At 41.4% G+C, this 20478-nt stretch overlaps 1 protein-coding gene across 2 annotated transcripts; it reads left to right on the top strand.

The window, feature by feature from the left end:
* The first annotated feature begins 9918 nt into the window (after positions 1 to 9918).
* On the top strand, positions 9919 to 15688 carry LOC112265251 (homeobox protein OTX1 B-like). 2 transcript variants are annotated; one of them, XM_024442390.2, is made up of 4 exons: positions 9919 to 10353; positions 12351 to 12526; positions 13045 to 13247; positions 14156 to 15688. In XM_024442390.2, the coding sequence occupies exons 2-4, from the start codon at positions 12430 to 12432 to the stop codon at positions 14945 to 14947; spliced, it is 1092 nt and encodes a 363-aa protein (XP_024298158.1). In that variant the 5' UTR covers positions 9919 to 10353; positions 12351 to 12429; the 3' UTR covers positions 14948 to 15688. The 2 variants fall into 2 exon arrangements, with proteins under 2 accessions (XP_024298158.1, XP_024298167.1); XM_024442399.2 differs by having other exon boundaries at positions 9926 to 10353; positions 13096 to 13247.
* Positions 15689 to 20478: the final 4790 nt, after the last annotated feature.

Here is a 20478-nt window from a genome sequence, read left to right as displayed (position 1 = left end):
TTAGGTTAGCCTACTACCAGATTTGGAAAAACTCTGAGCCCCAGGAAAACAATTCCCCCCCACACCCTCAACTACTCTGGGACCTGTGGTGCTACCTCTAAAATCATCCCTCAATGTTACAAATTAAGGGAAAAAACGAATCGTATTTGTACATTTGACATGTTTTTGGTGGTGAGGATGAGCTTCCATAGTTTTACATGGCTCAGTGCAGCCGGCAGCTACTGCAACAGTTTCAGGTAAAAACTCAAAACAAGTCTAAAATATTATGAAAATGTCTGTACATTTCAGCCGTTTCAAAAACATTGCTCTGCTAATACCATTCATACTGTATGCTCAACAAGACAATACTGTTTTACACTGCCCTGCTTCAAGGGAGGCAACTGTCTGTCTAGGGTCATACACTACCTCCAGATGTAGCGGCTGAGACGTAGCAAGTATGCAAGTATTCATTTGAGTAATATGTGTAACCACCATATTGACCTCAAAATGTCTCCGGAGGGGAGAGCTGCCGTTTTATCGGCTCTTAACCAACCATGCTATTTTTTTTTCTTTTTTTGTGTCGTTCGTAACTTGTTTTGTACATAATGTTGCTGCTACCATCTCTTATGATCGAAAAGAGCTTCTGGACATCAGAACTGGGATTATTCACCTCAAATTGGATGAAGAGTTCTTCTTCAATGAGTCAGATGGGAGGGATATACTACTACAGACACCCTAACAGGCCCAGATCCCCCATGATTCACTGGAAAGGAAACAGAGGTTTCGCGGAAGGAGATCAGGGTGCATTGTGTGGACCAGGTGACGAGTGGCTAATCTGCCCTTGCCTTCCATCCTGCTAGCTAACATTCAGTCGCTGGAAAATAAATGTGACTAACTGAAAGCACGTATATCCTACCAACAGGACATGAAAAACTGTAATATCTTATGTTTCACATAGTCGTGGCTGAACGGCGACATTAAGAACATACAACTGGCGGGTTATACACTCTATCGGCAGGACAGAACAGCAGCCTCTGGTAAGACACGGGGTGGGGTCCTATGCATATTTGTAAACAATAACTGGTGCACGATATCTTCGGAAGTCTCAAGGTTTTTTTCACGATAAGCTGTAGACCACTCTATTTACCAAGAGAGTTTTCATCTGTATTTCTTGTAGCTATCTACATACCACCACAGACCGATGCTGGCACTAAAACCGCACTCAATGAGCTGTAATCCGCCATAAGCAAACAGGAAAACGCTTATCCAGAGGCGGTGCTCCTAGTGGCCGGGAACTTTAATTCAGGGAAACTTAAATCAGTTTGACCTCATTTCTATCAGTATGTTAAATGTGCAACGAGAGAAAAAAATTCTAGACCACCTTTACTCCACACAAAGAGACGCGTACAAAGCTCTCCCTCGCCCTCCATTTGGCAAATCTGACCATAACTCTATCCTCCTGATTCCTGCTTACAAGCATAAATTAAAGAAGGAAGCACCAGTGACTCGGTCTATAAAAAAGTGGTCAGATGAAGCAGATGCTAAACTACAGGACTGTTTTGCTAACAGAGACTGGAATATGTTCCGGAATTATTCCGATGGCATTGAGGAGTACACACCATATCAGTCACTGATGTACGTACAGTGACTGTACATACATACCCAAACCAGAAGCCATGGATTACAGGTAACATTCGCACTGAGCTAAAGGGTAGAGCTGCCGCTTTCAAGAAGCGGGACTCTAACCTGGAAGCTTATAAGAAATCCCGCTATGCCCACCGACAGGACTAAGATCGAATCGTACTACTCCGGCTCTGACGCTCGTCGGATGTGGCAGGGCTTGCAAAGTAATACAGACTACAAAGGGAAGCACAGCCGAGAGCTGCCCAGTGACACAAGCCTTCCAGATGAGCTAAATAACTTCTATGCTCGCTTTGAGGCAAGTAACACTGAAACATGCATGACAGCATCAGCTGTTCCGGACGACTGTGTGATCCGCAGCCGATGTGAGTAAGACCTTTAAACAGGTCAACATTCACAAGGCTTCTGAGCCAGACGTATTACCAGGACGTGTACGTCGACCATGCGCTGACCAACTGGCAAGTGTCTTCACTGACATTTTCAACCTCTCCCTGTCTGGGTCTTTAATACCAACATGTTTCAAGCAGACTACCATAGTTCTTGTGCCCAAGAACACTAAGGTAACCTGCTTGAATGACTACCGACCCGTAGCACTCACTTCTGTAGCCATGAAATGCTTTGAAAGGCTGGTCATGACTCACATCAACACAATTATCCCAGAAACCCAAGACCCACTCCAATTTGCATACTGCACGAACAGATCCACAGATGATGCTATCTCTATTGCACTCCTCTCTGCCCTTTCCCACCTGGACAAAAGGAACACCTATGTGAGAATGCTATTCATTGACTACAGCTCAGTATTCAACACCATAGTTCCCTCAAAGCTCATCTCAAAGCTAAGGACCTGGGATTAAACACCTCCCTCTGCAACTGGATCCTGGACTTTCTGACGGGCCGCCCCCAGGTGGTAAGGGTAGGTAACAACACATCCGCCACGCTGATCCTCAACACGGGGGCCCCTCAGGGGTGCGTGCTCAGTCCCCTCCTGTACTCCCTGTTTACTCATGACTGCACGGCCAGGCACAACTCCAACACCATCATTACGTTTGCTGATGACATAACAGTGAGACAGCCTATAGGGAGGTCAGAGACCTGACCGTGTGGTGCAAGGACAACAACCCCTCCCTCAACGTGATCAAGACAAAGGAGATTATTGTGGACTACAGGAAAAGGAGGACCTAGCATGCCCCCATTCTCATCAACGGAGCTGTAGTGGAGCAGATTGAGAGCTTCAAGTTCCTTGGCGTCCACATCACCAACAAACTAACATGGTCCAGGCACACCAAGACAGCCGTGAAGAGGGCACGGCAAAACCTACAGCTGCACCATTGAGAGCATCCTGACGGGTTGCATCACTGCCTTGGATGGCAACTGCTCAACCTCCGACCACAAGTCGCTAGAGGGTAGTGCGTACGGCCCAGTACATCACTGGGGCCAAGCTTTCTGCCATCCAAGACCTCTACACCAGGCGGTGTCAGAGGAAGGCCCTAAAAATTGTCAAAGACTCCAGCAACCCTAGTCATAGACTGTTCTCTCTGCTACCGCACGGCAAGCGGTCCCGGAGAGCCAAGTCTAGGTCCAAGAAGCTTCTAAACAGCTTCTTCCCCCAATCCATAAGACTCCTGAACAGCTAATCAAATGGCTACCCGGACGTATATGCTGCTGCTACTCTCTGTTATTATCTATGCACAGTCACTTTTATAATTCTACCTACATGTACATATTACCTCAATTACCTCGACACCTGTGCCCCCGCGCATTGACTCTGTACCGGCACCCCCTGTATATAGCCGCGCTATTATTATTTACTGCTGCTCTTTAATCATTTGTATTCTTATCGTTTACTTTTTTTTTGGGGGGGGTATTTTCTTAAAACTGCATTATTGGTTAACGGCTTGTAAGTAAGCATTTCACTGTAAGGTCTACACCTGTTGTATTCTGCCCTTTTGACAAGTAAAATCTTATTTTATTTTATTTGAAATGCAAGGTGGAGTTGTAGTGATTCCCTGCAACAAGGCGCTGCTACCACACCTCACCCCTGGCCTTTGATTTCACTCGCCATTTTTTAAAGGTTTTGGTTCATGCTCGGGGTCTCCGTATTTGAAAGTTGATGCTCCTGCTCTTAAAGGGGGATTCATGCACAGACTACTGCCTACTTTTGTACTGCGTCTCAGGTTTTGTATGATAAGTTGTATTTTTTTATACATTCAAAATCAATATGTAATCCTGTGCAGGGGATTATCCCGTGCACTAGGCCATTTGTGAGGCTCTTTGAGCTTTGTTACAGGTCTTCTGGCAGCTCTATGCCATAGATTGATTAGGTGCAGTGCCAGAATCCTATCAAATGGCCAGCTCTGATGATGGTGCAAACTCTTTCAGGGCCTCTAGTTGACTGGAACTGGAGATAAGGCTGGATGGCAATTCCCTTCCCTCCTGCTGCACTCTGGGTAGAGAAAAAATAGTGTTAGTATATGTTGTAGGAAGTTGTGATTTGTTCCTGTGCTCCAATTGCACTTTTGTAGCTATTTTCAATATTTGGAAATAATCTTGTGTTGCATAGCTCATCTCTGCTTTGCCTAATGTGAAGGTACTTTCACCCTCACAAATGTCAAATGTTAATGTAACAACTGCCCCTCCCTCCCTCCCTCCCTTTGTTAACCAGGTAACCCTGTGGTTGAAAGTGAATCCTTTTTCAGCAACTCATTGTACATCGATGAGGCAAATCCAACTCATCTAAAAAGTAGGCCATCCTAATGGCATTTGAATGACCAGAAAATAATAGAACTAGATTGGGCTGTTAAGGGATAATAGAATTCTACAGGTAATTTGTTACCATGGGAAACTCCACCCTTGCCAGTGTGGCGTCATAAGTTGATTACCTTGCTTCCCCAATTATTTAAGCTATCTCCAGCAAAAAGTAAAAGCACTGAATTACAAGTTTGATTCCAAAAACCATTATGATTGGCTTAAAATGAGTCATTTTAGGTTTGGTAAATAAGCACCCAAGTCTCTCTTCCCTCAAGCTGCTGAGAAATGCAGTGTCGCCTTCAGTATATTTTCCTCCTCTTTTTTTCTGTGCATAGGGAGGGTCACGGGGAACTGAACCTGTGCATTCTTGTGTGGCTTGCCAACGCTCACATGGTTACCACTGGTGCGCATTGTTAGGGATATCTGAATGAGCACTGGCCATGCAAGTTTTAACGTGATTGCCCGGGGGCAGTAGAGTGAAAGAGAGGAGGAACAGAGTGAGGGAGAGAAAGAGAGGGAGGGAGGGAGGGGGGAAGAGAGAGAGAGACTAATCCTAAAAGGATTGAAAGTTGCCCTACTCTTTGCTCAGGGTCCCTCCCCCTCACCCCCTCACTCACTCTGTTTTTGGGGGGATTGCGATGGGGGTGTATGTATGGTGGTTTGGGTTGGTTGGGTGACTGTGGGATCTTTAAGCCGGTGTCTGATTTCTCCCTCCTGCTCCTCATTTGTTCTGCCATGTCTCTCATCATTTCTCCTCATTGTTTACCTTCCTAATGAGAGGGGCGGGAAGGCCCGATCCTGTGACAGACAGCTACATGCTCCCCTCTGCTCTCTACCTCTCTCTGCTCTCTACCTCTCTCTAGTTCTGCTCTCTCTCTCTCTGTATCTCTACTATCTCTCTTTGCTCTCTCTCCCTCTGCTCCACCCTCTGTCTCTTTCACTCTTCCTTTTCTGCCTCCCTCATTGTACATGTATGACTGTTTTTCACTGCTATGTTCTTGACACATTATAACTTCCTTTCTTGTTCCTGTTTAGTCATGTGAGCTGTCAAAAAATGTAAGTTACAATGTAGCCTAATATTTGCACTCACTTGACAGTCAATTCGGAAATTGACGCCATGCCAATACCACAAAGAGGGCCTATGAAAATAAAGTCAACGTCAATTTTTAAGATGATAAATTGCATAATGTTTTGATGTTCAATATATGAAGTCCATTTTAAGAGATGTTAAGAATAGGTATGACACGTTGCACTCTCAATACTTGGGTCTTGTCAAATTCTTTATTAAAGCACTAACGGTTTCGCCAACACCAACTTTAGTAATGGTGTCTTCAAGACTTACATTTAAATGTAAGTTCTGTGTCTCATGTCAGGGACGTCATGCCCACTTGTCCATTTGTGCGCAGAAAGAAAATTAAGAAATTGTTCATTTCACTCACAAATATCAAATTTGTCTATCTCTTAAAAAAGATTAGGTGCATGGAGCCTCTGTCTCATGTTTTAGTCTATGGCAGCTGAGTGCCAGGCTGTTGAGTTTTGGTCATTCTCCTTTAGGTTAGGCTAGGTAATGATACAGTGTTGTTGAATGCAGAAAGTGCTGGGCACCCTGGCTAAGTGACTACCCTTGACTCCCCCATTAAGTGCCAGTGTGGGACAAAGAGAAACTGAGTGCCAGGACAGAAGACAGGCCTTGCGTGATAAGTGCATGGTCCTCAAAATTGCTATCCTTCTGGCTGTGTTATTCAGATTACATTACAGGAGAACCATTCTTTTTTTAAATCAACCACCTACTGTATGGGAAAACTGTACGTCAACTACCTTTCAAACCTCTACATCTCATCAATTATTTTCATGGGATCATTCCTTTACTTGTCAGTTTGAAGCAAAATGATCACCATTTTGGAATGCATATGCTAGGCTACGGTTACCTTTGGTTGTAGGCTAGCAGTTATTTGCAGGGACAGTGAGTAGGCTAGCTACCTGTCAACCCATCTGACCTCCCATTGCCCTGTTGAAGGCTGGCGTGCCTAGGACTACATGATGCTCGTGCCTCCATTGTGAGGAGGACACCAGGTGATATTTCAGACTGGGAAACTAGCTCTGTATGAAACAGTACAGTACATCCCTATCCCACTTGTTTACATTACGGCACAGTATCAAGCAGCAGAGTCTCACAACACATCGCACTCACTCACCCTGTTGGTCATGTGATCTCTAAGCACTTGTGGAGCTATTGCATAGCCTAATAGGTCTGTTTCTTGTGATTGATAATAAATCATGTAAGATGGTTAATGGAAAGGATGCAACAATGATCTATTAGTAAAAAAAAAGTCAGTTGATGAAAAGAGAGATTAAAACTAACAAAAAAATGCATCACAAAGATGTTTTCAAGTCTCCTGAGCACCTTCGATAATGATTTTGTAGTGCATTTGCCATAGATATGGACTTTACTGTAAACAAGATTTTGTTTTGTTTATTTCATGTGGTTTAATAATTTGGCATGTTATTGCAATAGTAAGTATGGGAGTTAATGACCCACTTTCACTTATGGTATAGGCCTACAATTTAGAGGAGCAGTCTAGGCTAATAACAATGCAGTCATCATTTTTATATTTAAAAAATCATACAGTTTAGTTTGATATTTCTATGCATTTGAAGCTAAACTGATATGGGAATGTTTTATGCATTCTGAATGATTAGGATTCCAACATTGATTAATTTTCCCTGTGATGTTTTGCATCAAATGTTTTAAGTGTTTACATGTTCTGGATTTATTTCCACTAATTCTGTAAATAGAGCCGAAATTTTGAATTTCACGATTCGAATTTTATGGTTTTAATCAGAAGATTATTCATATGGGTTACTATTTCACAACACAAGTTCATCTATAATAATGTGTGGATGGAACGGAATGCAATAGCACCAGTCTTACTCATACGTATTATCATGTGCATATTGTTATTCGAATAGACGTTTTGACTTCTGTGGTCGGATCTCATTCAGTTTCAGCTCCGTCAAAGAAATGGCACGGCTCCACGTACATCAATAATATAGTCATTTAATCTGCATGGGAGTTTTCATTGTAGTAGACCTATACTCCATTGACTAATGTAGTGGAAATATCTCAATTGAACGTTTTTACAGTAGTAGCCTATAGGCTACACCTCGGTGAAAGAATGTTTCAAATACTTTTGAAAAAAATATAGCCTATTTAAAACTTTCCTATAGGCCATTTCGTTATTAATGGCATAGATAGGACTATGTTATTTATTGAAAACAATGTTCATCATTATTTCGCAATGTGCAGTTAAACCTGCTGTTATGGAAATCTTTAAAATACAACATTGAGCTTCAAAACTAAAATTCCATGTGCACGATAAAATCTTGCATGACAAACCATGATCATTTGATGACTGTCTCCAACCAGAGTTCCGCATTAAGGTGAGCACCTTACCTCTGTGTATTTCCACCGTTGCGTAATGCTTCACTTTTACGCGTGTATCCAAAAAAGAAAAAAAAACAGCCACTCAATCCTTGACACCGACTATAAACCCATAGATAAAGTATTTTTGAGTTTAAAAACTTCATAATTAGGTGCTGGTCTCCTTGCGTAGTGCTATAGCTGTAGCATACACGCCATAGGTATCTTTCTGGGAGAACGGATTGCCCCCCTATGTATTGCAGATGTGCAAGCTTTGAGATCTGTTGCTATTACCGCGCATGCAGGTGTTGATCATGGGTGGATTTTGCAAAGCCAGTTCCACAGCCACATGTTTTTCTTACAAAAGGCAGAGGGAGAGAATACCGACTCCGCGTGCCCATGCTTTCTGACAACTTGGGGGATTTTATGCATCATCGTTTTAATAAGCACCGACAACATACGCGACCTTCTCCAATCCTGCCAGCTAAAGAGACAAACCTTACACCCCCACCCCTTGAGTTGCCCTGATCCCTGGTTTTACGGGCTTAGCATTAAGAAAATTCTACTGCAATTTGGGATTAGGTCCAATACTCTTTTCACAATGGGATTTTGCTATTTGATATCTTGATACTTGTGTGTGATCGATCACATTGGCTTTGACAGGTCTAGGCCTATATGTTGGACGCTTGAGTCATACAATAGTTGGAGCAAACGTGTAAGATTAGCCAATAAATATCGCATTTTATATTTTTCCCTGGCCATTGTAATATGCATTGGGCCTGTTTGGCCCTGACAACAACTTAATTGACTTGCCTATTGGAATTTACCTTGAATTACTAATATTAGCCTTATTTCGTTCATAGCCAAAGCCTACCATATAAAATGGCATCCATAATTTGTGTGAATAAATGTAAAGTGTAAAGTGCAAACCTGTTGTCATTCGAAACGCTCATGATTTGCCTCCAACCATTAACGGCTATTATTTTAGTGCTGTTACGTCGTTGTTTCGATTAGGCCATTCTAAAGATCCAAAGAGGATGTTAAAATGCCTTCGTTTGATATCACATTTAGTTAACTAATGTTCTTGACAGTCTTTTGATTATTTGCTCGTGATTGATTATTGCAGCTCCGGCTACAATTAGAGTTTATTTTAATATGAGCTCGACAAAGCACCAGCCGAGGCGGTAGCAGTGGAGACAGACGCCTCATGGACGGTCTCAACAATTAATCCCGAATATAAATATAATTTGTACTTTCCATTCTTTATGCACATTTATCTATTGAAAAATGTTTTTTTATGTTTTTATTTTAAGTTATAGGATATAGATAGATGGTCGATTCCACCTCCAGTTTAATTCATATAAAACTTTATTTGAGAGGAGAGCCTCGTTTGGATGAACTGCACTATTATTCTGAAATGGAAATCCAAGTGAGGATTATGTCATTCATTAATATTCATGAAAATATATTACACGGTTAAATCAGAGCCTCTTTACCACGTTTGGAAAGTATTCCGCTGCTATGGAAAAAAAATTCTCAAATTTGTATAAACGATGGTGTTGTTCACAAACAATTACAGGCAAAATGACAACGTTGAAAGGTGATTTTCTCTGAAGACCCACACAGGGTCCAAAAATGCATTACTATCGAGGGCAAGCAGTTTTCTTGTTATTTTAATCAATCACATAGGTTACACTAAAGCTATATTCGGTTTTAAGGCATTACATTTTGTTTTAGGTAATCTAATTTATTTTCTTAGTTGCCATTTTTTCATGTAGGCCTAGTTCCCAACCCACTTTACGTCATCGCTTTTGATGAGAAAATGGTTAATTCACGCGTTTAAAGATTCTCTCAAGAGTTAGTACTTTTCATGAGCGAAATAAACATTGAGACCTGCTTAAATGGACCTTTTACGGTAGCCTACATATTTTGTTTTTATGCAAACGCTAAATCTACTAGATGCAAATGAAATTAAGAACAACGTAGGCCTACACCTAAGTACAGCATTCAATGTAATGCTTTTTTTTTAAATTAAGTATAACTTTTTCCAATTGTGGGCTCTCACGTGGTATAGATTTATTTAAGCATTTGAAGGGGAGGGGTTTTCTTGCAATCCTCGCAATTGACTGGTTACCTCTGTCGCCAGTAAGGGCGCACGGGCGCTTGGATTGGACGAGGTGGGCCGTTCTGCATGTGTTTTACGTTCATAGAAGGGCAGGGTAGGCAGAAGGTGATCAATCTCCATCGGTCAACATTGGCAATCACCTTACCACAGTGCAAGACGCACAAGATAATGCGATTGATTTGATTTTTATTCTATTTTTTCCAATTGTGAAATTTTCCTCTGAAACACACAACTGGGGTTCAAATTGGAAAACTGCGTTGGTTGATGTAAACTCCTTATTTACAGTTTGCGTATTTCTCATCCATTTGTGTGCGCAGCTTCTTATGGTTGTCTCGCTTTCAAGAACATTTCCTCCATGTGGATATTCTTGATGTACGGTATCTTCTTGGTTTGACTACAAATAAAGCAAATAAGAAAACAGGATCCCAAACGCAAGGTGAGTGGTAAATGCAAAGTTTTCGTTGTCTTATATAGGCCTATGTAGTCCGTTTAGGCTACTTCCTTCTGGGTTGTTATTCGTCATTTTGATTGAATTATTTATACTATTGAGGTTACTGTAATCTATTCATATTTTTTTATAAACGATGTATTTGTATTTGATAAGACTACGAAGTTTGTATTTAGGTGCAACTTGCGGTGGAAACTGTTGTGCGCTCATTGAAAATGGTCATTGTAAATGGCCGTTGTAAACAATTACGCTCGTCAGGGGAAGCTATATCAAGAATTACGTGACAGTAAACTCCCCATTGGAAATTCAGTTTTTATAGTAAATTAATATCCTAAATGCTACTTCTGGGTTGGTTGTGCACTTATTATTTGAATGGAAAAACTCGGAGGCCTGACAAGACACATGGAATGTATATCTTTGAGGTGTTGTTAATTAATTTTGCGCATAAGACCTTTTCTTATAATGGTGTCCCTGGGGCTCTCATCTAAATCGCAATAGAGTTCATTTGCACAGAGTTTTTCGGCATTTACATTTGCTTAAACTCCTTCCTGCGGTTATGGAAATACAGTGAAGTATTTACGCCTCAATACAAATCCATCAGCTGGTCCGTGTCCACAGCATGGACCCAAGTAGGTCTATTTAGAGGCCAAATACATTGTAGCCAGTCAATGAAGTTAAAAAAACAAACCTATTTGTTTCAACCGTTACATTAAGGCACCCCGTCCAATTACTGAAACGCATCTACATATGATATCATATATGCCATCAGGTCTGTTGCTTTGATTTGAAATCTAGATTTGCATATTTTTCTAACTTGATACGCTTTGGAGCATATTTCAATCGGATACACATCTTATACACATCTTATTATCAGGGTATAACCATGTAATAACAATGATAACCACGATTAAAATGCATTAGTGTTATTTAATGTATTTAAAAAAATTAAAAAATCTAAGTTACAAAAAACAAGCCATTTGATAATATGTGACATCTGGTCTCTGCTGAAAGATAATGTTCCATTAGGCAGTCGTGTAGAACACACCCCAGAAGATGTGGATATTATATAGGCCTAGAATATTGATTTGTCAAATATAATGGCATGCAATAATTTGACAAGCAGCCAACTCCATTTTCATTTCAACATGAAACTTTGGACAATTTGTTATTTTACGCAGGCGTAGCATGTCGGCCCTGTATAGCCTATAGGCCTAGACAAACTACGTATGAAATAGTCTAGAGTTGTGCTGATTATGTCATAAAATGGCTTACATTAACAGTGAAATGGATTATAAGGCAGTGTATGTGTAGTTTATGCGTGCATCTATAATTTATGCAGGCTGTTATCTGGGTCCAAAGGCATGCTTTATTTTATTGATCAAAGTCATTAATCTTATCTCGCAGGCCTCTCTATGCACCAAAAATGTGCGTAATGGCGAATGTAATGTTTTTAACAGTGGATGCATTTATCAAAACAAGGGTTTAGAGGTTGGCCAAAAGGAGTCATGCGTCAAATGGAATTAATACACGACTGGCGACAGATTTCATCCGTAATTATTTCTTTACTGTAGTGATGGATGACTGCAACCTGAGTTTATAATTGGATATCATTTAGCCACGTTAACGCGTCATGTCATACTTTGTTTGAAACCTTTGTAAACGGCTAATCTTTGTATTTTTGGAGAGGGAATCGGCTTTTTGATTCCCTTTTGATACGACTCGGGTGAAAGTTGGAAGTCTCAATCAAAAAGTCCTATAGGCTACTGGAATTTAGCAACGTTTTGAAATTGGAAATATAATTTGGCTTTGATATTGTCTCAGGTTAGTTCCAATTGAATTAACCATAATTTGAATATAGGGCCATTTTAATTATTAAAATCAAATGTAGTTTTCTGATTAGCTCTTTGTAGGCTACTAAATATAAATGAGTAACCAACAGAAATATATATTTTCACATTCTACTCACAATGCGTTTTCCATTGCAGGATTTCATCAAGGGACTGCAACATCGGGGGAAACGAACATTTCCGCACGGACTTTGGTTTCCCCGTTTCCGTTTCTAGCATGATGTCATACCTCAAACAGGCCCCGTACGGCATGAACGGAATGGGGCTCAGCGGTACGGCCATGGACCTACTGCACCCATCAGTGGGGTATCCAGGTAAAACGCCCCCCAAACACTTCACATTAACTGTGCCAAATCCGAATCACCTGTGACGTTATATTGGATAGTTGTCTGTTGCTCAATATAGAAAAATATAGGAATGGGTAGCACACACGGCTCTCCGGCAATACATTCCATGTGCATTATCACACTTCCAAATGCACGAAAACGCATAATTAAACACAAGTTGGTGTCAATTTATAGGATGGTATGATTTAATAACAAGATTCATTCCTTCGCACTATTTTCCGTTTCCACATGTTACGTGACTAAGTAACTGTTAGACCTAGTGTGATTACAGTGAAGGCCTATTGTAGTGCAGAATATTGCATGATTTAAACCTGTTTATATATATATATAACATTCACAGGTTATTTTCGTTTTGAAGAAACACTTAACTTTGAAGCTAGCTATTTCTGAAATATATGAAAATATGAGATGGAAGCTTTGAATACTTATATTGAACCTTGTTTGTTTTGGTCAACAATGTTTTTTTCATTTCGTTTTATTATCAGATCGAAATGGCTTCGAAGAGTTTCCATTGACAGGTTTCTATTCCATTTCAGCGCATCCGAGGAAACAGCGGAGAGAGAGGACAACTTTTACTCGCACTCAGCTGGACATTCTGGAGTCCCTTTTCGGCAAGACGCGCTACCCAGACATTTTCATGCGGGAAGAAGTCGCTCTGAAAATCAATTTGCCTGAGTCTAGAGTCCAAGTTTGTACAGAATTCCAATTATTTAGTTACTACTGTCTACACTTGTTTGTGTGAACTTGTGGGCCATTTGTGGGAACTTTCTGAACTTGCATGCAAAACTGCAACGATCTGGACAGGGCCTATTACTGCACCTTTCAATCAATACTTTACCTTTTATTTAGGATTTTAATGAGTTTCAACACAGTTGAGTATTTATTTGGGCTAAATGTTAAGTAGCCTACACTGCAATTCAGCTCTTAGCTGCAATTGTATACTACATGAATAAACAATATGCATCATCTGTTATCATAACTGGTTATGATAGTTCAACAAATACATACAATTCCATGTTTTAAAATATAATTTATGTTCAGCTCTCACATAAGGGCCTTCTTAAGAATTTATGAGCCCCCTTTTGAAATGGGTGTGAGAGCCTTTATGTAACCAGCTTTTGTAGCCCTCTCACAGGCTTACTGCAATTATGGCAGCTTCCTCTAGAGTTTCACTGATTTAGCAGAGAAATGTGCACGGTATGCAGGGTAGGCAGCCAAGCCTGTGCAGAGGTAGCCTGCAAGTCAAACACTGACTGCACAACAGTTTCATGCCATTCCCAAGTGTTTGCAATGCCTAAAATGGGATAGGAGAATCAGTGAATAAAGAATAATGTTGTTTTGTTGACCTACAAGAAGATATGGCCGATTGGGTGATAGAGTTGATATCAGTTATGCCTTTGCAATGAAGTACTATGTATGCCACTAATTGTACAAATTACAAAGCATTCAATATTATCAAATGGAAATAGTTATTCAGTTTGTCGCAAGTTGGCATGACCAGTTTGACAACTGCTTACTCAATCAATGTTTTGCAAATGTGTTTGGCCGGATGACAGACAGCATTTTAAAGTTGACCATTTGCCTCTTGTTGTGCAGGTATGGTTCAAGAACAGGAGAGCCAAGTGCCGTCAGCAGGCCCAGAGTGGAAACAATTCTAAAGTCCGGCCTGCCAAGAAGAAGTCCTCTCCAACCAGGGAGAGCACAGGCTCAGAGAGCAGTGGTCAGTTCACCCCTCCGGCAGTGTCCAGCACCGGCTCCTCTTCCTCTTCCTCTGCCTCGTCCGGTGGCTCTCATCCCTCCGGCCATGGAGGCCAAGGCCTGAGCAGCACTTCTACCTCCGTCACTGCCCCAGTGTCCTCCATCTGGAGCCCTGCGCCCATCTCCCCAGCCCCCGCACCACCCCCTGTCCCCGACCCCACTCCCCCAACCAGTGCCTCCTGCATGCAGAGGTCTGTGTCAGGTACTGGAGGCACGTCCTCCTACCCGGTGTCCTACAGCCAGACAGCGGCGTCCTATGGGCAGGGCTACCCCGCCCCGGCGTCAACGGGCTCCTACTTCGGAGGGGTGGAATGCAGCTCGTACCTGGCCCCCATGCACTCTCACCACCACCCCCACCATCCGCACCAGCTCAGCCCCATGACGGGCTCCTCCATGTCTGGCCACCCGCACCACCATATAGGGCAGACCTCAGGGCACCACCACCATCACCACCCCCACCACCACCAGGCCTACAGCGGGGCCGGCCTGGCCTTCAACTCCTCAGACTGTCTGGATTACAAAGAACAAACGGCCGCGGCCGCAGCCTCTTCATGGAAGCTCAACTTCAACACCACTGACTGCTTGGACTACAAAGACCAGGCCTCCTCTTGGCGGTTCCAAGTCTTGTGACTTTTTTTCCCCCTTTCAAATAAGTATTTTTGTTTAGTTTTTTTGTTGAAGAGCTATTTTCTTCAAAGCATTAAGAAGTTAACTAATAGTAGAGACAATTATCAAGCCTTTTCTAAGTTAATGATTGGAAAATTCAAGTAACGCACAGATGAAAAATCCTGTCCAGGTGGCTTCTTCTTTGACCATTTTATGAATCAACAAGCTTGAATTGGATCCACTTACCCATACTTTGGGACATCAAGGAATATTTTTCTACACATGAACTCTGAAAACTGCCCTCCAACAAGTTCAAAGTATGTAGTTTATCCCTTTGAGTTAGAATAGTTTTTTTCAGGATGGAGCAAGAGCTCTGTGTTATGGATTTGCCATAAATATTCCCAAGAACGAGCAATTAAGGGCGAAACTTTGTCAAAAATTTGTTTTATGGAAAAATATGATATTTTATGCTCATGTATTTGATATAGGCCTACCCATTAGAGACCATTTAAAATGAGAAATTAAGATGCTGCTATTGTTTTCAGTTTGCTGATATTCAAATTTATGTTAATTCCAACTTGAATATTGTTCATTGTCCGGACTGTAGTGTTGTATTTTGGAAGTTTAATTGCAGCACTTGTTTATAAGGTCAAAGATTTTGCTATTGTTCTTTACGAAGAAAATGTGAATTAGACACGCAATGTCAGTATTCCAATGAAATTTAAAATGTACATTCGTGTCTTTATAATAAAGATTCGTTAAAAACAAGGTTGGTTTTTCCAATGCAAAGAGTGTTCTTATCTGAATGTCGTGGTGCCTAGTGGTGCTTTTGTTGGCAGGTTTAGATTACATTCATTTAAATACTTGGACGGCCCTCAGAACTTTATTAAGGAACTTTATTAAGGAATGAACATATTTTAAAAGTAGTATATTGTAAACATATGTCATTTTAAATTCTAAATTCAAAGGCTAAAGGCCTAGTGGTGTTTTTGTTGGCAGGTTTAGATTACATTCATTTAAATACTTGGACGGCCCTCAGAACTTTATTAAGGAACTTTATTAAGGAATGAACATATTTTAAAAGTAGTATATTGTAAACATATGTCATTTTAAATTCTAAATTCAAAGGCTAATAATGGACTTGGCCTAAAGATGGTTTCATTTCTTTATCCATCTGCCACTATTACCATTATGATTCTGTGCTCTGTGTTTTGTGCTGTCATGTGACATGCCTTGATTTGAACGTGTATTTATAGCCTTTGTCATCAAACTATCCTCTTTTCATGTCAGATATTCCAGCACCATCCTTAAACAATTGCTTACATTTTGGGCGGATTTCTCATTTCTGCATCAAGCTTAAAATGCAGGATAACATCTTGCTATGTCATATGATCACGCGAAACACAGGGCCCTAACTATGATATATTTTCATTATCCCCCTGAGAGAAGTTGTCATTTTTATATGAATGTTGATGAGACAAAGTAGCACAACACATTTTTATTACAAACACACGCATTCTTACCTCCTGTTCAACCCGTCTCCATTCATGTCAAATCGAAGACCGACAGGTATGTTATTTTGACTTAACATTCGGTGAACACAAGATAACCAAAATCATGCCCTTAGATTATCCCATTTTATAATAGGCCTACTTCATTGATATAGGGTATTCATTAACAAGTTTGTCTTTTTAAATTGAAGTGCGGCCTCAAATGGGAACGAAATGGGCCTACGAATGACAATTGCAATAGGCTATCGGTTCTTATCATTTGTGTTACATAAAGTCACATATTTGTAGTGATCCTTCATCACAAAATGCATAATAACTTTCAGGTTTTGCATTTATTTGTTTTGATGAGTGGAAATTTGGTGTATTTCCCAAGAGATCTGTAATTATAACCCACACTAAGACGTCAACCTCCATTATGTATTCTCAGAAGTATTTAATAACACCCCAAATTATGTTCATGTTTATTTTGGTCTCTGTGATTTAATTTGAGGGACTGTCAAATGTGTGTGTGTGTGTGTGTGTGTTTGTTTTTACTATCCTCGTGAGGACCAGAAGTCCTCACAAGGATAATAAAACACAGAACATTTTGGGGGACATTAAAAAAAAATAGGTTTAGGAGTTATGGTTAAGGGTTTGGGGTTAGGGGTTAAGGAAAATAGGATTTTGAATGGAAATCAACTGTTTTGTCCCCACAAGGATAGTAAAATGTGTGTGTGTGTGTGTGTGTGGGTGGGTGTGGTGCAAATTGTAATATTCCTATACTTAGAAAAGCTTCTTTGCATTTCCACTTCCAACACAACGCAGGAAATTCCTAACACAATCCCTCCAGTGGCCCAAAGATGCATTCTCCTTGGCCACCAGCTCAATGAGTAAACTTCACATGGGTTCAATCAAAACATATTCAGATTAGCAAACATGTATCCTGGCATGCTGAGCATTTATCTTTGCATGTTGACAGTAATGGATCATTTTGTTGATCCAAGACACAAAAAGAGGACAAATCACGATTTTAATTAACAGAAATCCCTGCTCTTGCGGTGTTCCAAGCCACAGTCGACCAGCTGGACAAACAGGTTTGGGTAAACATGGCGACCAGGAGGAGTAGCCGACATGACGTGTGTTTGCCTGGCTGTCTCCCGCTGGGCAGTGCCAGTATGCCGCCACCAATCCCCCCCCCCCATGCAAACAGGCCTGAATTTACTACATTTGCATCCAACAAGGAAGAACTAATCTCCAGGCCATGTTCAAGGAATCATGGCAGTTCATTTTTCTGAGCCGTCCCTATCCCAAACACCTGTTCTGATGTCCCATCACTACAGCAGCCAACTGCTCCTATGGATGTGGGCAGTATTGTTCAGATGTGGAAACTTTGACAACACAGTGTGGGGACAATGTAGGGACAGCGTGGGGACAGTGTGGGGACAGTGTGGGGACAGCGTGGGGACAGTGTGCTCTCTTGTCCTCCTAGACTCACGTTGTCCTGTTAGATTATCCCCGTTTGATAAACACTAACGCTCGCTTTGATGGTATACTAAAACGTGCGACTTTCAGAATACTTCGCTGCTCATGATTAGAATTTAAGTCGCCATCTAAACTCTGACTATTCCTGCCGTCATGACTTGGGGAATCTACATGGTTCTACAATCAATCTACATTTGTAATACATATCAAGCGGCCTGTCCTTTCACACAACCAAAAACAGCTAAGTACAGAAAGCGGTTATAAACGTGGGTCAATTCAGTTGACATTTTTTTAAGGGGATATCCCCATCCTCACCTGGTTCTTACCCTCAGTAACCCCTCAAGTAGACACTCTTGAGTCCTATCTCAACTAGGACCAGGTGACACTCTGACCTTGGCGGCCTAACTCAACCTCGGTCTAAATAATTGACAGAGGATGTGGCAGCCAACAGCGAACGGAGCTACTTCCTTGATTGCCTTGGAACCTGCCGGTGACCTGGGTGCTCGTAGACGAGGCGTCTGTCCGCCAGCTGAACCGTGACAGTCGTCTAAAGTTTGCATGTGGAGGGCCGGCTGAGGTTGAAGGAAGGAAGATCCGCAGTGAGATGGCTGGATACAGGCCCGTCCAGGGCTCAATAGTATTTGAAATCTTTCAACATCTTCCAAATACTTTGAGCATTTGCTTGAACCCAGATGGGTGAGGTTTGAGGTTTTGGAATATTCCATTGGGTCCTTTGTGCCAGACAAGCTCAAGCACAGCTCAAGTATTTGAGTGATTTGAACCCAGGTCTGATACAGGCTGTAGCAATTACAATCAGGTGCAGTACAGGAGGCTTCACTCATGCCATCTGATTGTGGGCCTCTAAACAACAGCTATACTCAAAGCCATAATCAAATCTATGAATGAGTATATGAATAAAATATATCTGTGAATCTCTGTCTGAAAGGCTAACAGCTTCCCCTCAATGTTTTCCAATCTGATTTGACTTGCTCCTCCCTTGGCTACAGAGAATTGCCAGCGTGTTGTTGTAACTGTGATGTAACTAGGTAGGAGAATGTTCAGAAGCAGTTTGGTTGGAGTTGATTTGCTAAGATTTGAAGTGCATTGAGTTGTCTTCAGAGAATCATATTTAAGTGATGAGGTCTGTCGTGTAATGTACAAACCCCGCAAATGGTATTTAACCATTTTCTTTGCTTTCTCTCTACCACCTTGTCAAACCTCCGTCATACCCTAAGGCTGACGAACCTCTAAAAGACCCTCCAACACGCTCTTAATATGTTTATCTAAGAGGAAATACAAAATGGAGGGCTCCTTTCCATCCGACCACATCTTCCTCAGTCACAACCCTGTGAAACACCAACACACAAAACAACACAACAGCAGTGCTTCTGCATCAACGGAACGCCACAGAGGGGTGAAAAAAAAGCCAAATCATGGCTTCTGATATTGTGCACTTTGCCACTTCCAGTATATAGCCTCCTTGTGTATATTTTCATATGGAAATCCCCTTAGCATGCCGGGTAAATAGATTACGATACAGTGGGGGATTAAGGATCGCCGTGCGCCTCAGTCTCGCTAATCCCAAGAGCAGACTGTCAACAGCCCCTGACATGTCCGGGACGGGACTCCTTCTTCTCACACAAAATGGCTCCTTCCTCCGCTACTTAAAAATCAAATCTGGGGCCTTCCCATCATGAATATTCCCCCACTTGTTATTCTATCACGAGGAGCAGAGGACGGTTCACGATTGAAACAATGATTCACTTGTGTGGTTTTGGGTGTTGTAACTTTGTAGTAACTTTGTTGATATGGAAGTAGAAGTTTAGTACACTCAAATGTAGTATGTATGAGATGCAATGTTTTTCACGTAAACATCCTTCACACATACCACAGTGTTTCAGTTCAAATACAGTGCATTTCAATATATAGTACAAGAGTTCAGTGTATCAGAACAAAAACACAGTGTGTATCATGAAGGATACCCTGACATGGAATCACTACCTCCAAGTGGCTCTTCCAGCTATCTGTGAGCTAAAGCAGGGCCTCTCCTTGAAACAAACGACGATGGGGAATCTCTTTGTCGGGCCGTGCCTAAGCCTAATCTAATGATTCAGATGACTGGGGGCCGTACTTAGTGGGATAGCCAGTGGTTCGGTTCAAAACGAACCCATACGGGTGGAAGTTTCCCAAGGATGGAAAAAAATACAAATAATAATAAACGTTTTTAATTCTAGCGCCTTCCAGGCGACCCCCATGAACTTCAGTCTTGGAGTGCCAGAAGGAATGTGAGAGCTGGGCATTTTGCTGAGCTTGATTGAAGTCAGGTTTAAAGGGACTAATTCATGACACTACACCCAAAAAGAGCTCTTTACCGGTGTTGTATTTGGGGCCTCGATCATTTAAACTTGGTAACCAAATAGCCTCAAAGAAAACATAATTTCCCTTATCAAATTTCTGACCATGTTTAGCATTTTAATACATTTTTTAAAATCCCTTCTGCCACTTCATATAAACGTACTTACAGAACATTTGATTTTGGACTCCCTTTAAACCAGGTTTCATTGACTTGGGCTCAGAGTGTTG

This window comes from Oncorhynchus tshawytscha, linkage group LG02 (assembly GCF_018296145.1).
Source record: "Oncorhynchus tshawytscha isolate Ot180627B linkage group LG02, Otsh_v2.0, whole genome shotgun sequence".
Classification (NCBI taxonomy): domain Eukaryota; kingdom Metazoa; phylum Chordata; class Actinopteri; order Salmoniformes; family Salmonidae; genus Oncorhynchus; species Oncorhynchus tshawytscha.
The sequence above is the reverse complement of the archived record's forward strand: the minus strand, read 5'-3'. Positions and strand labels throughout refer to the sequence as shown.